Here is a 19,249-nt window from a genome sequence, read left to right as displayed (position 1 = left end):
ATATGTGTCAGCGTATGTGTCAGCGTATGTGTCAGCGTGATGGTCAGCGTATGTGTCAGCGTGATGGTCAGCGTATGTGTCAGCGTGATGGTCAGCGTATGTGTTAGCGTATGTGTCAGTGTGATGGTCAGCGTATGTGTCAGTGTGATGGTCAGTGTATGTGTCAGCGTATGTGTCAGCGTGATGGTCAGCATATGTGTCAGCGTATGTGTCAGTGTGATGGTCAGCGTATGTGTCAGCGTATGTGTCAGCGTGATGGTCAGCATATGTGTCAGCGTATGTGTCAGTGTGATGGTCAGCGTATGTGTCAGCGTATTTGTCAGTGTGATGGTCAGCGTATGTGTCAGTGTGATGGTCAGTGTATGTGTTAGCGTGATGGTCAGTGTATGTGTCAGCGTATGGGTCAGCGTATGTGTCAGTGTGATGGTCAGCGTATGTGTCAGCGTATGGGTCAGCGTATGTGTTAGCGTATGTGTCAGTGTGATGGTCAGCGTATGTGTCAGTGTGATGGTCAGTGTATGTGTCAGCGTGATGGTCAGCGTATGTGTCAGCGTATGTGTCAGTGTGATGGTCAGCGTATGTGTCAGCGTGATGGTCAGCGTATGTGTCAGTGTGATGGTCAGTGTATGTGTCAGCGTATGTGTCAGCGTGATGGTCAGCGTATGTGTCAGCGTGATGGTCAGCGTATGTGTCAGTGTGATGGTCAGCGTATGGGTCAGCGTATGTGTCAGTGTGATGGTCAGCGTATGTGTCAGTGTGATGGTCAGTGTGATGGTCAGCGTATGTGTCAGCGTATGTGTTAGCGTATGTGTCAGTGTGATGGTCAGCGTATGGGTCAGCGTATGTGTCAGTGTGATGGTCAGCGTATGTGTCAGTGTGATGGTCAGCGTATGTGTCAGCGTATGTGTTAGCGTATGTGTCAGTGTGATGGTCAGCGTATGTGTCAGTGTGATGGTCAGCGTATGTGTCAGTGTGATGGTCAGCGTATGTGTCAGCGTATGTGTTAGCGTATGTGTCAGTGTGATGGTTAGCGTATGGGTCAGCGTGATGGTCAGCATATGTGTCAGCGTGATGGTCAGCGTATGTGTCAGCGTATGTGTCAGCGTGATGGTCAGCGTATGTGTCAGCGTGATGGTCAGCGTATGTGTCAGCGTATGGGTCAGCGTATGGGTCAGCGTATGTGTCAGCGTATGTGTCAGCGTATGTGTCAGTGTGATGGTCAGCGTATGGGTCAGCGTATGTGTCAGCGTATGTGTCAGCGTGATGGTCAGCGTATGTGTCAGCGTATGGGTCAGCGTATGTGTTAGCGTATGTGTTAGCGTATGTGTCAGTGTGATGGTCAGCGTATGTGTCAGTGTGATGGTCAGCGTATGGGTCAGCGTATGTGTCAGTGTGATGGTCAGCGTATGTGTCAGTGTGATGGTCAGCGTATGTGTCAGCGTATGTGTTAGCGTATGTGTCAGTGTGATGGTCAGCGTATGGGTCAGCGTGATGGTCAGCGTATGTGTCAGCGTATGTGTTAGCGTATGTGTCAGTGTGATGGTCAGCGTATGGGTCAGCGTGATGGTCAGTGTATGTGTCAGCGTGATGGTCAGCGTATGTGTCAGCGTATGGGTCAGCGTATGTGTCAGCGTATGTGTTAGCGTATGTGTTAGCGTATGTGTCAGTGTGATGGTCAGCGTATGGGTCAGCGTATGGGTCAGCGTATGGGTCAGCGTATGTGTCAGCGTATGTGTCAGCGTATGTGTCAGCGTGATGGTCAGCGTATGTGTCAGCGTGATGGTCAGCGTGATGGTCAGCGTATGTGTCAGCGTATGTGTCAGCGTATGTGTCAGCGTATGTGTCAGCGTATGTGTCAGTGTATGTGTCAGTGTATGTGTCAGCGTGATGGTCAGTGTATGTGTCAGCGTGATGGTCAGCGTATGTGTCAGCGTGATGGTCAGCGTATGTGTCAGCGTATGGGTCAGCGTATGTGTCGGTGTGATGGTCAGTGTGATGTTCAGCACATGTGTCAGCGTATGTGTCAGTGTGATGGTCAGCATATATGTCAGCGTATGTGTCAGTGTGATGGTCAGCGTATGTGTCAGTGTGATGGTCAGCGTATGTGTCAGTGTGATGGTCAGCGTATGGGTCAGTGTGATGGTCAGCGTGATGGTCAGTGTGATGGTCAGTGTGATGGTCAGTGTGAGTGTCAGTGTAGGTGTCAGTGTGATGGTCAGTGTAGGTGTCAGTGTGATGGTCAGTGTAGGTGTCAGTGTGATGGTTAGTGTAGGTGCCAGGTGGGTCGGTGTAATTATCAGGTAGGTCAGTGTAGGGGTCAGTGTGATGTGAGTAGTGCAGGAAGTAGGAGTCAGGTGGATTAGTGTATCTGTCAGGGGGTCAGATAGGTCACATGTGTAGCAAGGGCAGGGTAAAGTGGAGTCAGGGGCGCAGCCGGGGGGGGGGGCGGCAAAATTAGGTTTTGCCTAGGGTGTCAAAGATCCTTGCACCAGCCCTGGCTGGAGGGCCATAGTTTGGACACCCCTGAGTTAGATAGATGCAGTTGAGACTGCTTGAACAATGCCGGCTCTGGGGGGCAGTGCTGGGGTGGATGGTGCCCCACCCAATATGTGTTGGAACAGCAGTGTAGCTGCAGCAGCCTACACACTGTGCAGGTTGAGACTCAGGCGGTCTGTAAAGGAAAGCACTTGCTCTCAGCTCAGTTATGTGCATTTGGAAGTCCAGTCGCTGTAGATCTGAGGGGGAATTGGAAGTAAAATAAAAAAACAGCATTTTTGCTTCCCCAGGATTAGATAATAGAAATCAGCAGAGCTTCCCCCTCATTTCTGATCCTCCCCTCAGATCTAGAGCAACTGCACTTGTCATGCACAGTATATTTGCCTTTAGTAAATCAACCTCAATGTTTGGTGAGAACCACTACCAGTAGACTTCAGGGGCGGACTGACAACTCATGGGGCCCCCGGGAAATAGGAGATTATGGGGCCCCTAGGTAATCAGAGATTATGGGGCCACACAGTATACATAGACATGTTTCTATTGGCTAAGGTACCTGGAGAGGTGGGGCAGCTATAATCTCTGGATTTTTAGACCAAAAGGATGTTGGTAAGGTACATTTCATAGACAAATGTAAAAAAAAAAAAAAAAAAAAAGATTTTTACATACTGTCCCTGCTTTTACTGAGGCTGGCAACCCTGATGGGGCCCCCTAGTGGCCTGGGGCCCTCGGGCATTGCCCGAGTTGGGGAATGGTCAGTCCGCCCCTGGTAGACTCTCAGACTTAGCTCAGTTATTTGCTATTTGTGAAGAGCATCTCGGGTCAGTGTTATGTGCCCAATCTGAGAGCAGATTTTTTCTCTTTTGATGAGTAGGCAGATGGAGGCTGTGTTTCTTGATCCTAGGAATGGTTCCTTGCAAAGTCCAAACTGGGCTTTCATGTGTTTTGACCTGAGCTCTGCAGGCAGTTTCTTTGACCTCATGGCTTTTGCTCTAATACAGTATGCATTGTCAGCTGTGAGGCTTTTTACAGAGTGTGTGCCTTTCCAAATCATGTCCAATCAATATAATTTACTGCAGGTGAACCCCAATCAGGGTTTGAAAACATCTCAGCAACGATCAAGAGAAACAGGAGGCACCTGAGCTAAAATTTCAAGTGCTGTTACAATGGCTCTGAATACTCATGTCAATGTGATGTTTCAGTGTTTTTCTTTTTCATACATTTGCAAACATTTCTAAAATTCTGGCTTCACTTTGTCATTATGGGGTACTGAGTGTAGATTAATGAGAAAAAAAAATGATTTAAATAACTGTAGTATCAGGCTGCAATATAGCAAAACTGAAACATTAAGGCTATTTTCACACTGGGGCGTTGCGGGCGCTGGCGGTAAATCGGCACTATATTTAGTGCTGCTTTACTGACATTTTTGCTGCGCTATGCGGGTTAAAACTGCCCCGCTAGTGGCCGAAAAAGGGTTAAAACCTCTGCATCGGTGCTTTGCAGGCGGGCTTGCAGCGCTGCCCCATTGTTTTCAATGAGAAGGGGCGCATCCAAAGATGCGACTTGCAGGACTTTTTTGACCACCCTGCAAGTGCACCGCTCCAGTGTGAAAGCCCTCGGGGCTTTCACACTGGAGACACAGCAGCGGCTGTTTCAGGGCGCTTTGCAGGCGATATTTTTAGCACTTTAGCGCCTGCAAAGCACCTCTGTGTGATAGCAGCCTTAAGGGACTCTGAAAACTTTATGAATGCACTGTATGTACAGTATATGTCAGCTATAAAAGTTTAAGAGATTCAGTCCAAAAATCAGCATTTTTCCAAGGTGGTGGCACAAAAATAGACATCATTTCGTAAAATAGGAATGGCTCAAACACATAAAACCACAAGGATAAAATAAGTTGTGTTAACAGTATGCCCCCCCTGACATTTTTCATTGCACCTCCATATCAGACAGGCTAGATCCGGCCCTGCGCTTGAACCATATAGGTAAATGTGGCTGCCATTAGCCTGAAGGCACCAGGTCAGCAAAGACATTTATCTAATATATTGGTGACCCAGTATGTAAATATGTGTGCCAGTCTTTCTAGTCACCAGATTTTAGATCTCAGTGGCAGTGGGAAGGGGTTAGAAAAACAACTGATGTATCAATATATGAAATGAATCAATGCTTTTCCTGACCTCCATAAGGCGCTAATACTATTGGAACTACACATCCCAGCATCCACAAAGCATGTAGCTTTCTCTTTCTCTATATCTGGTAGTTGCATGCTTTTTTATGGGTTGTAAAGGCAGAAGGTTTTTTTATCCTAATGCATTCTATGCACTAAGATAAAAAAAAACTTCTGAGTGCTGCAGCCCCCTTAATACTTGCCTGAGTCCACCTCGATCCAGTGATGTTGCAGGAGAGACTCGGCTGTCTGGGACTCTCCCTCCTCATTGGCTGGGACACATCAGAGGTGCCATTGGCTTTCACTGATGTTAATCTAAGTCAGCGAGCCAATGAGGAGAGAGAGGGGGCAGGGCCGGGCCACAGCTCCATGTCTGAATGGACACATGGAGCTGCGGCTCGGCGCGGGGGCCCCCATAGCAAGCTGCTTGTTGTGGGGGCACTCAGCAGGGAGGAGGGGCCAGGAGCACCCAAGAGGCACCCAAGAGGAGGAGGATCGGGACTTCTCTGGGCAAAACCACTACACAGAGCAGGTAAGTATAACATGTTTGTTATTTTTAACAAGAAAAAAACAAGACTTTAATATCACTTTAAGTAAAAAGATGGGATGGGCAGTCATAAGGAAGTTTTAGTTTTTGCCCTGAAAAGCATAGGGACCAGTAATAAGATTATTTTTGAAGCCATTGGGCCTTATAACAATTTTTAGGTGACCCTCCATGTACATGTATATTGAGCAAAGATACTTAGGGGCCAGTTTATATAAAAAAAAATTGCATAACTATTCATGCAGTGAAACTGCGTGACCATTCATTTTGAATTAACCATCATTCATGCATTTGTTTAGGTATTTTTTTTTTTAACATTTATAAAGCTGTAGCTATTGTGCGAATGAGGAAAAATCGAATGTCCTTTAGCTCCATGTGAAATTTGCTGTAGGGCAAAGGGTACCAATTTGAATGTTTTTTTTATTGTGCATATTGCCACATCCACAAATGGAAAACAAATTTTGGTGACCGATGGTTCTTAGAATGTTTTTCTATTAGAAAAAAATGTTCTTGAATATGTTGCATTGAGTAGGAGCTATATTACAGGGTCTTGAAAAAGTATTCATACCCCTTGAAATTTTCACATTTTGTCATGTTACAACCAAAAAAACGTAAATGTATTTTATTGGGAGTTTGTGTGATAGGCCAACACAAAGTGGCATATAATTGTGAAGTGGAAGGAAAATTATAACAGTTTTTTAACATTTTTTACAAATAAATATCTGAAAAGTGTGGCGTGCATTTGTATGTGTCCCCCACATGGCTTCTCACAAACTGCAACTGGGGCTTTCTTTCAACAATGGCTTTCTTCTTGCCAATCTTCCATAAAAGCCGGATTTGTGAAATGCACAACTAATAGTTGTCCTGAGGACAGATTCTTCCACCTTAGCTGCGGATCTCTGCAGCTCCTCCAGCGTTACCATGGGTAATGCTCTTTTTGCCTGTCGGTTTAGGAGGACAGCTAAGTCTTGGTAGCTTTGCAGTTGTGCCATACTCTTTTTATTTTCGAATGATGGACTGAACAGTGCTCTGTGAGATGTTCAAAGCTTGGGATATTTTCTTATAACCTAACCCTGCTTTAAGGCCGGGGTTCACACTATTGCGAATTGGATGCAGGTTCCCCGAGTGCCCGAGTGCCCGAATGGTCAGTCCGCCCCTGCAATCAGCTTCTAGGTTTTATTGTCAAAGCTTTATTGGTTACTATGCACAGCTTGAGAAAGTTCTGTGTGCTCCAGTTTTAGTAAATCTCCCCCACTGAGTGGGAAAAGGCAAGTCTTGAGTAAATATCTGTGATCTCGTTAGGTTCTCAGTGATGATTGCTACAGCATGCATGTCTCTTGCAATTCTTAGAATGGATTGCCTGCAAATGTGTAAATCTTACCTCTTTTTTTATATATATATAAATTTGCACAATTAACGACATTTCACCTTTATTTGGCAGCTTTGGGAATGCCACCACTGAGGTACGAAGTAAACATACCAGCAAGAATTTTGGAAATAATTAATTTTCTGGGCTATTGCAAAATAAATAAAGTGTTACCAAGAAACATAGAAGATTCCATCTTGTATACACCACAGGTAGGAAGCTCTGGAAATCATTTATTTTATTTTAATATGTTTCTGTTGAGTTTTATAATAAAAAAGTGACAAAAGGTCAAGCAAAAGTCAGAAAGTTCTGCCACGCAGGGCAATAACACATCAGTAGAGGATAGAAATCAATGGCTGTAATGAGGATTAAGGAACTAAGTGCTTCGACACATCAAGAGCTTATGTAGCATGACATACTGTATATCATCAGCAGATCATTTGGCGTACCAGAGTACCCATAGTTTCCAGGATTTCTCAAAAGCAGTTAGTCTGATCTACGAGCAAGCAATTTTTCATGCATATAATGTACTTGAATCAAAGCAATAACCTCTGATGGATCAGGTACCATCTATCTCTTCTAATGTCTCGTTATTGTGAGTTTTGTTGCAGTGTGGTACGTATTGGGGAAGTCCTCACTCTGTAAACAATTTTAACATTGTAATCTATTAGGCTTATATAAAGGGCAACTACACTCAGTTGAAGGGCTGGTGGAAATATCCATCAATATATGTAAAAGTAGTAGCATGTGCAGAGATATTGACATTTTAACTGCCATTTATGGGACTTGCATCATCATAAATATTTATTTCAAGGATATCTGAATTTTCGATAAACCATTGCTCTTCTACATTGCACGCATTATTATTTACTTTTTCCATTGTTCACTCTATTCTTTGAGAGCTGTCATCAAAGTAAAAGTCAAAGTCATTTTTATTTTTTTTGCTATTTAGAGTGGAGAAGGTTAAAACCTTCATCAGTTTTTAATTTGAGAGATTTCTCCTCACCTCCCGTCTTGGTAACAGGTAGTCACTAGGACGTGAGAGATATTAAGAAGTGAGAGGATATTTCTTTAATAAACAACAAAATAGTTACCAATAAAAAACAGAGAGGATGCAAGCCTTGCGTACCCAGGGCTGTCTTTAATATTGATTGGACCCTGGGCAAAACATTTCTTGGGCCCCCCCCCCCCCATGCAGTTTTTGCTCTCCATCTGCTCTGAGACCTATAATAAAAAGCAGCTAGACTCAAAATCAGTATACTGAATCAGATCAGGCAGCTATTGCGATTGGTTGGCAGAGGTTACAGTGTATCATTACCGCTCACTGACTGGTTGCTAGAGGTTACAGCACACATTATGTCTCACTGATTAGTTGCTAGAGGTTACAGCACATAATTTCTGTTTGTTGATTGGTTGTTAGAGATTACTGTGGATATCACTTCAGGGGGTCATGATATACATATCAATGCCGCCGCCCGCCTCTATTTACATATGAATGCTGGTAATTTACATGTAAATACAGGGTCTGCAGGTGAGTCATCTGTACACAACAATAGGGCAGAGCTGGGCAGCATTAGTAGCAGCACTTCACACTGAGATATCAGGACACGGCAAGGGACTAAAACTTCAAGGGACAAAGGAGTTTAAACCAGGATAGTTGGCAAGTATGAGGCAACTTCTTTCGGCCCCACAACAATGACAGGGCCCAGGGCAGCTGCCCCTTTTGCCCTGCCTTAAAAACTGCCCTGTGCGTACCATCAAAGGGTATATCCTTGCTATGCCATACTGTTTCAGAGTTCATTGATCTCTCATTCCTTAAACCCATCCATATAAAACAATGCCATCCCCTCTATTAGAGGCTGGCATAGCACACTATGGGGGGTTTGCACTACAAGTGCAAACTACAAGTGCACAGTGCACTTGAAATTGCACTGAAAGTGCACTTGGAATTGCAGTCGTTGCAAATCTAAGGGGTAGATCTGAAATGAGGGGAAGCTCTGCTGATTTTATTATCCGATCACGTGCAAGCTAAAATGCTGTTTTTTATTTTCTTTGCATGTTCCCCTCAGATCTACAGCGACTGCACTTCAAAGTGCACTTTCAGTGCAATTTCAAGTGCACTTTGCACTTGTAGTGCAAAGTGGATTTGCCGTTAGTAAATAATCCCCTATGTTAGTAGTTCTAAAAAATGAGCAGTGTAAATACCTAATTTGAGCTGTCTTCAGGCTGGTCACATCACTCACAGCCGCTTTACAGCTCTGCTGGTTTGCTTCTGCGGGAAGGGGTGTCATCTCCCTCTGACTTTAGCCGGGGGGATCACAGGGCCGCTCGTCTCCTCCGCTAAAGCTGTGCATTGTAGCTGTAAAGTGGCCTTGAGTCATGTGACTGGCCTAAAGACAGCTCAAATTAGATATTTACACTTCTCATTTTTGAAAACTAGTGACATAGGGGGTTATTTACTAAAAGTAAAGTGCACTTGGAAGTAAAGTGGCTGTAGATCCAAGGGAAAATAAAAAACAGTATTTTAGCTTGCACATGATTGGATGATAAAATCAGAGCTTCCACTCATTTTAGATCTACCCCTTAGATTTAGAGCGACTGCACTTTCAAGTGCACTTGCATTGTAAACTGGATTTGCCTTTCGTAAAAAACCCTCATAGTGTGCTATGCCATACACAGAGGGGGATAACAGGCATGAAGGAGGGGGAGAGAGGAGAGCAGAGCAGGACAGCCTAGGCACTTTGACCACGATTATCAGGGCGGAGCAGCCCTGATTTTTATGGTCTGTTTAGAGAGGCCATACAGGAAGTGGCAAGTTCAGGGTTTTTTGTTTTTTTTTACAGTTTAGAGGGGGAGAGATTACACAGTACAAGTGCTGTGCTGTGTAATCTGCTTTAAGGGACCAGAATCTGCATTTTTTTGGGGGATAACAAAAAATTTAAATAAGGCATTTGTGCAGGGTGTCGCAAATGTCACCCTCTGTACATGACCAGATGCAGTGTGTCACATGTCTTCGTCGCTTGCCACCAGATGCAGTGGGTCACATGCCACCATCAACTATCACCAAATGCAGCGTGTCACTTGTCACCATCGCCTGCTGCCAGAGAGAGGGGGGCAGAGAGAGGGGGAAGGGGGAGAGAGAAAGAGGGGGGAGAGAGGGGGGATAGAGAAGGGGGTTCAGGGAGAAAGAGGGGGAGAGGGGCAGAGAGAGGGGTCAAGGCCTGGTCAGTGACAGTGCTCAGCTCACTCACTTGAATGGTTGGGGGGGCTTTAATGTGGCTGTTAGCTACTTGTTTAATCTTCCTGCTCCATCTTGCTCGCCATAGATGCAATGCATGGGCAGGGAGAGAGGGGCGGGAGAAGCAGTGTGTGTCACAAGCTGTCATGCTGAACGGAGCAATGTGCTGATCCCCTCTTCTAGGGCAGCTGCACCGAGCCGGCATTCACCCGCTGCCCTCACACTGACAACAGGGGGGGATCTGGAGGAAGGAGCGGCAGCGGCTGTCAGAGGAATTCAGTCCCCGCCCACCAGCCTGACCTTTCAGACACCTATCACAGCGGCAGAGCCAAAGGAAGTGCTCCAAAAGCAAGTTGGATCGGTGCTACAGGCGGTGGGTGGGTTGGCAACAAAAGAAGTAGTGAAACACTGAAGCACCCAGCAAGCTCCCACCATCCCGACCCAGTCAACACCTGAATTGCCGTCTCGGTCCCATGGTAGGGCCGGCCCTGGGCAGTACAGCAGTGCTCAAAATAATGGCTGCATGGGCCATGCATGCATTATTTTGACAGGCTATCTGTCACTGAAACCAGCCCACTGAGCCATCTGCCCACCGGGAAACTCCCGGTAGTCCCGATGGCAGACATCGCAAGTCTCCCACGAGGTGCAGGAGCCTCCCGCACTTTGGGGGCTGCTCCTGGACACCCGCAAGTGCTGCCCGATATCCCGGCTGCAGGGCTGATCCTGGATGGTCCCCTGGTTCACAGCTGGAGATGATTGGTGCAGCAGGAGGGACAGCTGTGAACACTGATCTCCCTGTATAGCTGACATCTGCTTCTCCTTCTCTCCCTCCCGTGGCTGACAGCTAAAAATCTATACAGGGAGATCGGTGATCACAGATGTCCCTCCTGCTGCACCGATCATCCCCGACTGTATCCTCCTCCTCCAGCCCCCCTCTGTGTTGTTCTTCTCCCCCGTTCTTCTACGGCTGTCCTCCGTGTCCTTCACCCCTTCATTCTTCCCCAGCTCCCTGTCCTCCTGAACACCCATGTGATCCGATTCCAGTGCGGGAAAAAAAAGTCCCTGCACTTGTTTGTGTGAATCCAATGTGAGTTCAGCCATACATTGTATTCGCATTGCACAGACATTGCATGTGATCTGTACCAGCAATGCGGTGTGAATCACATGCAATGTTTGTATATATGTGTGAACCCAGGCTGAAACAATTAAAAAATAAATAAAAATAAAATAAGATCATTACATATGAAAATTGTATGATGGTTACTAAAATCTATTTTATATCGTGCGTACACAACAAGTGACAAACTCCAAAATTTTGAACAGAACTAACGATTTTCGTTTAATGTGTACTGTTTTCATACATGAAAAATCAGGTACGAAATACTGCGCATGATCAGAAACAATAAACAATAATCTATGCTACAACGTTTCTAAGTTGTTTGAGAATTTTTGTAAAATTAGTACCATCCTCGGGTTCGACTTGCTGTAAAACATTGAGGAAAACCAGACGATGGTTCACCTGATTTTCTTATAGTGTGTACCCAGCTTAAAAATCTAATTAGTACAATTTCTCATTTTAATGGGTTAGTTGGGTAGTTTGAAATCCAAACAATCTATTTTTATTTGACTTTTTTAGGGTATATGTTTTGACCCCAGCAGCCTTGATAACAATGATGACCTCCAAGAACTTCAAAAATGTCTAAAAGCTTCTCTATCGCTTTTTCTATGTAGGGGACAACAGGTATGTATACACCATTTCCAGAATAATGAAATTTGGAAAGCTTTTTTGAACTTTTACTCAGACAAGAGAAAATAATCAAACAACTATCATACTATATTTTTAAAAACCTTTTTTATACCGTCCTTAATTTTCTTATGTAAAAATAGAATTGCCATTTCGGTCCCTACAGCATACTAGTCATATTGGTTGATTTCTATATAAGAATTGGACTGGGAACAAGCAGGCCCCTCCTTGGGCAACTTTTCATTTAGTGGTATATAGTTGTAGGCACTAATAATTGGTTTATATATGTACTAGAAAAAGTGTGTCTCTTCATTGAATAAGCTAAGTCTTATCTAATCTCTGGATAATCTGTGAAAAATATGCATCGAATATTTGTTTAGCATCTAAACTTTTATTTTGCATTGTCAGGAATTTGATCCATGCTTAGAGGCCTTGCTCAGCATCACATGCCATCTTCTGGAGGAAGACCAGATACATCAAGCACATTTTTTAATCACATCTCTCCAAGGACCCTTCCCATTTTCCCTTCCTCCATTTACAAATATGAATTAGATGTTTGAAAATCTAGTTCAGAAAAACACTTGAAGAACAACTTGAAGAATACATCTACTGTTATGCTTTTTTATTTGGTAGAATATAGCTTGTAGTGGAACATCTAAGTACAACGTGTATAGATTCATAGAAAAACAGAGGCCAATGGGGTCCTTTGTTGTAACTTAACTATCATTTGGGATGTCCATGTAATATGACTACAACTGGATTGAATTTGTTTATATCACGTCTTCAGGATAAATGGTAAGGCTACAGTTGGGGAAGTCAGACTATTGCTTCTTTCATTTCATTTCTTTAATCTAAACCTTTAGGGAAAAATGGGAAATGAAAATATCACCTCACAATATTACTTATATTATTATACAGGATTTATATAGTGGCAGCAGTTTGCACAGCGCTTTACAACATTATCCAGAATGTATAGATCTGGGGTCATGAGCAGGGATGTAGATAAGAGGGGGGGGGGGGGTCAGGGGTGTTCAACCCCCCCAGAGCATCCTGGCAAAATGCCCAGACAGTGTCCCTGCTGTTTCACCTCAGCATCAGCACAGTAGAAGCACTCACAGTTTTGGAGTGCAGCAGCCAGCCCCCCTTCTATTGTGCCCCATCCCCTCAGTTTAATAAGGGGTCCCCCTGAAAAGCATGAAATTACTGCGAGGTCTCAGATGCCGGTAATTGACAGTGCACAGTTGAGGGAACTCCTAGACTCCTCCTCGAGGCATCATTTGATACAGCTGAAGGGAGACTGGGGATGCAGAAGTTTTCCTACTTCTGTGCCTTGCTGAATCTGAGGTCTGGTAAGTGGGCAGGCAACAATTTTCTGTTTTAGGAAGGAGAAAGTAAGAATTCCAGTCTGCGGGAGTTTCTTGTGGGTGGGGTTGCTTTTGGAGAAGGGGTGGAGTTTCTTGTAGAGACGTTTACAGGGGGTGGTTAATGGCAGGGATTTGCTTCTGGGAGGGAGTTTGATTGGATGAAGGGAGATTTTCTTCATAATTAGGAATATTTGCTGGGGAGAGGGTATTGACTGAGGGAGATATTTTTGCTTTGGCGAGTCAGTTTAGAGACGGGGGGTTTAATTTTTGGGAGGATATTTAAAGGAGGGAGATATTTTCCAGTGGAAATCTTTGCTTGGGGAGAGAGGGTTCTTAGGAGGGAGAGGGGGATTTTTTCCTTTTAAAAGAGATTTTTTTTTTTGTTATTATACTTACCTAGGTGGATGGAGTATAGATCAAATGTTGCATCTGTTCCCAGCTGCTTCTAAGCCCAACAATTACTCAGTTCTCAGCCTTCAGTGAGCAAAGTCACCATGACTGTCAGTCCCTGGCTCTGCCCCCCCTCCCCCAAGCTGGACTGCCAGGCTGTGGAGGGGGTGGGAGCAGCTGGCTCAGGGTCACTCTCTGCGGCTTACTGAGAGACTGAGCAAGCTGCTGGTCCAGGCATCTGGGTGAATCCTGATTTTGAAGTTAGGATCTTTCCATAGCCTGGACCTGCTGAGCGATGTCAGCGGACAGCGGGCTATAGCTGGCTGTCGGCTAAAAATGGGTCACAAAAGTGCAGAACAAACTGCGCTCCTCCTCAGGAGAAGTACAGCCAAGCAGTATGCCGTTCCTTCAGAGTGCATGCACCAGTGACATCACCGGCTGCTTTCTATGTAAAGATCTCCTAAACACCATAAGTTTAGGAGATATTCACCTACAGATAAGTGATATTATAGGGTTACTTGTAGGCTCAAAAGCTTGGTTTACTACAGTCTAAGACTGAATAAAAGCCAACCATATTGACCAGATGCAAAGGGCACCATCCTGTTGTAGGCAGTGCACAATATTTTTTATTTTTTCATCTCTTAAAACATTTCATAAAATTTCTTAGGACACAGTTTTTAAGGTTTAAATAATTCACTGAATTTAATGCCTACCACAATATGTTGCCCCTTGCACCTGCTCAATTTGCACAGTAAAGTTAGCTAAAATCCAGTCTTGGGTCTCATTCATATATACTGGTGCAGCAAGTATACTGCAAATACCTGCACCCAGGATCAGATGTTCTAATATCTGCTCAGCCTGTACACCTGAGTGATGAGCTGAGCCAAGGCTGTCTGCTGCTGTAAACATGTATCCACCTGTATCTGAACATCCATTGGTTACCTGCAGGTAGGGATACATTTCTGCCCTTGGATAAAATCTCTCTGCATCCATGGTCAGAAATGTGTCCCTGACAGCAAGTAACTATTGTGATCCACGGTTTGTTAGTGTGTCGCTCAGGCTTAATCAATGTGGGGAGTAATGTAGATGATACCGAATGTGCTGCAGGAGTGCCGAAAAGGAATGGAGCTAATTCCAGCACTTGTAGTCACTGAAGGAAAGTGAGAAAAAAAATCACTGGTGCCACACATCCACGGAGTCCTATGATAATGTAGTAGTGATGGGAGAGACCTCAGCCTGGGTTCCCAACAGGCCACACCCCAATGTGTTTAGCTTTGTCCCCTGGAGCTTAAACATGGGGACCACTGGATGTACAGATACTTGTTAACAGCAGTGGCTCTTTTCAGTCCATCACGCAGGTGAACAGGCTGAGCAGCTGACAAAAATTGGAACATCTGGGATCCTGGCTGTAGGTATTTTAATGGTATATTTGCCATTCCATAGCCATTTAGAACATATGAATGAGATCTAAAACCTGGTTCACATGGTAAGTTTTTTTTTTTTAGCTCAACCCAGTGGGCTGAAGGAAAAAAAAAAACTAGGGAGCTTAGGAGGGGCCCGCTGTACTAATGAGTACACTACCGCACCAAAACTGCGTGCATTGCGTTCTATTCAGTTAAATGGGGATTATTTTTGCTGCGCTTCATTGCAAAGCCTGATGGCCCCACTCTGCTGTCACATGTTTTTACCGTACCGCCCCCAACATAAAAGTGTAAATAATGGCTTTCAGTTTGAAAGACCTGAACCCCCCCAGGAAAAAAAAGATCTACAGCCCTGGTCACGAGGGTAACAATTCAATTATCCAAAATAGTCCAGCACTACAGCTCACAAATTACTTGTACAATTTTTTTTTTTCATGATATGACTAAGAAAAATCTAGTCTGAAATGTGTTATCATTGTTTGCTGTACCTGAACTTTTGTTGTGTGTGAAGGACGAAGCCAACACAAAACATAATCAGAGTAACACTGGATTATTCAGATGAAAAATGTGTTTTTCTATGTGGCTTTACGCACACTACCACTGTCCCTGTAGAATATAATTAAAATCTGGACCTCAGTATGGAATAGCTTTCATTGGGAAGCCTCCATGTAGTAAGGAGGATTCCCTCATCTAAATTATTAGCTTATAGTGTTGAAAGTATATATACAGTATGTCTTTCCTAGCAGTCTGAGTCCTATTTAGACTTGATACTCCAACCTGGACCTTTGTTGCTAGGCTTGTACAGAGTTTACCACAGGAAGGAAGAATGTGTCAGGCTCTACAAACAGAGCTCCTCTATCGGTATTTTGTACGCCTATGGTAAAGAAAACTTTGCCTGGAGCATTACAGATCGTTTTAACAAGGAGGCAAAGGAGCATTTCTCCTTTGGTGCACCTGAACTTACCAAGTCGAAATTGGCTACCTTAGATGATTTTTTCTGTTCAGGAGTTCATACTACATATCTTGCTTAGCTTGGCATGCCAACTTTTGGAGGAAGATCAGATATGTCAAACACATTTATTATTATTATTATTATGAAACCAAGGACCTGTCCCATTTGTGTTTCAAGGTCATGTTTTCATGCTTTCCATTATTTTACACAGGTGATTGGATCAATTTCACTGCCTTAGTAATTACCACAGCCGTTTCATCTGAGGGAAATCCTGAAAACATGACCTGTTGGGCGCCTTGAGGACTGGAGTTGAGAAACACTGCTCTAAGCAATAAAGAGAACTCTTTGATTTTTGAGGGGCAAATCCATTACATCAATGATAACCTAAATAATCTCTATTATTTGCACAAATGCATACAGTATGAGGTTTAAAGTAGATGTAAACCCTAAAGATAATGATATTTAATTTTCTGTGTACCTGACTGCCCTTTATATAATAAAATATTTGTTTTCATCATCTTTTTTTACATGGTTTCCCAGCTATGGCTGCATGGCATTTCTCAGGGCAGGTTTCCTGATGGTGACATAAGTGGGCCATACCTGCAAAATGTTAGTTTAAATGGGCACTTTAAAGTCACCATTGGATGCCCATGTGTCAGGGTGGCAAGCAAGGAGAACCAGTGGGAAACAGGGACAAGGCACTGTCACTCTATAACAGGAAGTGCCTGAATATGGGCCATGAGGCTAATATCACCAGTTTTAAAATATTGAAAATTACATGAACACCGTAAAAATTTATTTGAGATTTAAGTATTTGAGTTTACATATACTTTGACTATAACCCAACCAATTTTACTTTTGATTCTGAACATAACTGTAAGCCCTTGTACAAACGGTCGGACATTCTGACAACCATATCTGTTGGATTTTGTCAGACGGATTTTGTCTGACGGATTTTGTCCGAAACTGTTGCATACACACGGTTGGACAAAGTTGTCGGAAAATCCGATTGTACATAAGATGATGACATTATTTTGTTACGACGGGACTACGTTCAGGCTAGTAGCCAATAGCTTTGGCCTAGGAATTTGATCTGAGCATGCGTGGCACTTTGTCCTGTCGGAGTAGGCTACACATGATCGGAGTATGTCCGATCGGAGCATTTTGTCTGAAAATTTTACGGACAAGTTGGAAAACTTGGTCCGTCGGATACTCCGACGGAAACAGTCCGATGGAGACCACACACAGTCGGATTATGCGACAAAACGGTCCGATAGGACACATTCCGTCGGAATCTCCGACCGTGTGTACAAGGGCTTATAGTTCTTTCAAAAGCAAAACAAACCCTTAAAGTTACACTGGAGAGAAACAGTTAAATACATAGTTGAATACCATATATGTTTACCATTTTATCTGCCAAAGGGTTTGTAATTCTGTACATCTTGTAATTTACATATATTTTCTACACTGTACAGACGGGCATGTAACACCAGTAGTTCCTGATTAAACAATTTCACTTTCTTGGTTCAGTGATTCAGCTTCCTGTGTCACCTCCATCCTCCTCATTAGACAGTAAAATCAGCTTAATCCATTCTCTGCCCATGAATCAGTAATAATAATAGGAAAATAACAAAGTCATGTTACTGACTGACATATGTGTACCGGAAGCATGACTGTCCGAAATTATATATCTTTAGGCAGGTAAAAGATTAAACTGTTTATTTTATAGGTGCTAGGAGCCCACTAGAGCGATCTTTAACCTAGGCTCAATTATGTCTCAAATAAGGCCAGTAACATGTATGGTGCTCCAGTCCTAGCTAATGTTACCAGGCTGGTATCTATACACATTCATATTTTGTTTATTGCTGCAGCCCTTTATTGTGGGCACTTTGCAGCTCATAGCCACGAATGCACTAAGTGCTCAATTGGAAACTAGCACACCAAGGAGGACTACTAAGTACCTAATATGAAAGATTTCCTTCTTTTTATCCTATTAAAATAAGGGATAACTTTTTTGTATAGGGTTTTCCTTTTAACCAATGTATTTTTCCTCTTTGAGAGAGAATAATTACTAGAACATGAATCATTTTAATAAGTCCTTGAATGTGCGCTTATATAATACTAACATAGTAGCAAGTGATACCTAATTATCTCATTTTTTATTTCCTAGTATATAGCAGAATTTTCTATTAATTTCACAACAGGAAGGTAAATAGTTTTCTTTTTTCTCTTATTAAATTTAAGATTTAATTTACATTGCTTTTACAATGAATCTGCAGCCATTTGCTCTTTGTGCCCAGTGATGTCTCTTTTTGTTTAATGAGCTGCTGTTTCATTTGATTACTTTTTTCTGATTTATATAAATTGCGAAGGTAAGCTACATAGCCAGTGTTTCCTGTAAAATCATAGCATTTTTAATCTTTTCTTGAAAGTTTGTGACTAGAAGAATAAAAGTAGCTGATTCAAACATGTGGTGTTGATTATCATTTGAGACAAATCAAATGCAAACATTTATTGTTTTCATAGACAATTATATTATATTATATTATAAAATGACTGTTGGACGTTTTCGCTTTAGGTCCAGCTGATTATACTGTAAATTGAAAGCCCAATTCCAGGCTCATCTCTCCCTCTTGGAGCCCCAATGGTATAATGCTTGTGTTCTCTATTTTTCAGAGGCCCTCCTTTTCCATAGTTGGTCCTCAATGATAAAGAAAGCAGCACTGATGTCACTGCTCTCAGGATAATTACACAGTTAACGCAGGACACTGTGGTGATACCATCTTAAAGGAGTTGTAAAGGCAGAAGGTTTTTTATCTTAATGCATTAAGCTTATTCTAGTTTTTCTATGTCAAGCCCCATACACACGATCGGACTTTGTACAAACTTTTCCGTGGACTTTTGTACAAAGGGCGTTGGCCGTAAGTTTGTATTGCATACACACGATCAGACTTTTTAGGCAACAAACACGAACGTAGTGACGTTTCAACGTACTGACGACACTTCAAAAAAGGACGTTCATTTACTCCAGTGCCACTTTTGGTCAACTTCTGTATTGTTGTCTGATCTTTTGCATTGGTTCTGAGCATGCGTGTTTTTACTTTGTACCAAAGTCTGATGGTTTGGTGTGCACACGATCGGACTTTGCTCCATCTGACTTATGTTGTCAATTAGTTTGTCCATTCGCACAGCCAACAAAAATCAGATAAAAACCGAAAAAGTTTGTCCAATGGTGCATACACACGGTTGGATGTTGCCTGAAAACAGCTAATTTGCATGTTTGTTGTCAAAAAGTCCGATCGTGTGTACGGGCCTTAAGAGTGGTTTCAGTTTGAATTATTCCTATAGGAATAAGGCTACCTGAACAGCTTGTCATTACCCTCATACAGAGTGTTGATCTTAAATGCTCTGCTTGTTCTGTAACTTATTAAACTTTATGAGTACTAGCGTTTGAGTATAGTCCTGACTGGGTGGAGAATTAAAATCTCAGCCATTCAGATGCAATTAAGCAGAGTACAGTACATTGTCTTGGAATGGTATTCAAGAAAGAATGTTTTAGAGAACAGATGT

General features: G+C 43.1%; 1 protein-coding gene across 1 annotated transcript in view; it reads left to right on the top strand.

The window, feature by feature from the left end:
* Positions 1–18,146, top strand: part of LOC143930763 (uncharacterized) — a 72,437-nt gene extending 54,291 nt beyond the window's left edge. Inside the window, exons 6-8 of the mRNA XM_077455339.1 lie at positions 6,646–6,782; positions 11,445–11,549; positions 11,961–18,146. Of these exons, the coding sequence (XP_077311465.1) occupies positions 6,646–6,782; positions 11,445–11,549; positions 11,961–12,104 (386 nt within the window). The 3' untranslated portion in view covers positions 12,105–18,146. The remainder of the gene's footprint in view (positions 1–6,645; positions 6,783–11,444; positions 11,550–11,960) is intronic.
* The last annotated feature ends 1,103 nt before the right edge of the window (positions 18,147–19,249 follow it).

The sequence above is a fragment of the Lithobates pipiens genome, unplaced genomic scaffold, assembly GCF_037356315.1.
Source record: "Lithobates pipiens isolate NorthernLeopardFrog02 unplaced genomic scaffold, aLitPip1_a1.2 Scaffold_25, whole genome shotgun sequence".
NCBI lineage: Eukaryota > Metazoa > Chordata > Amphibia > Anura > Ranidae > Lithobates > Lithobates pipiens.
This window is presented reverse-complemented; position numbering and strand designations above follow the sequence as displayed.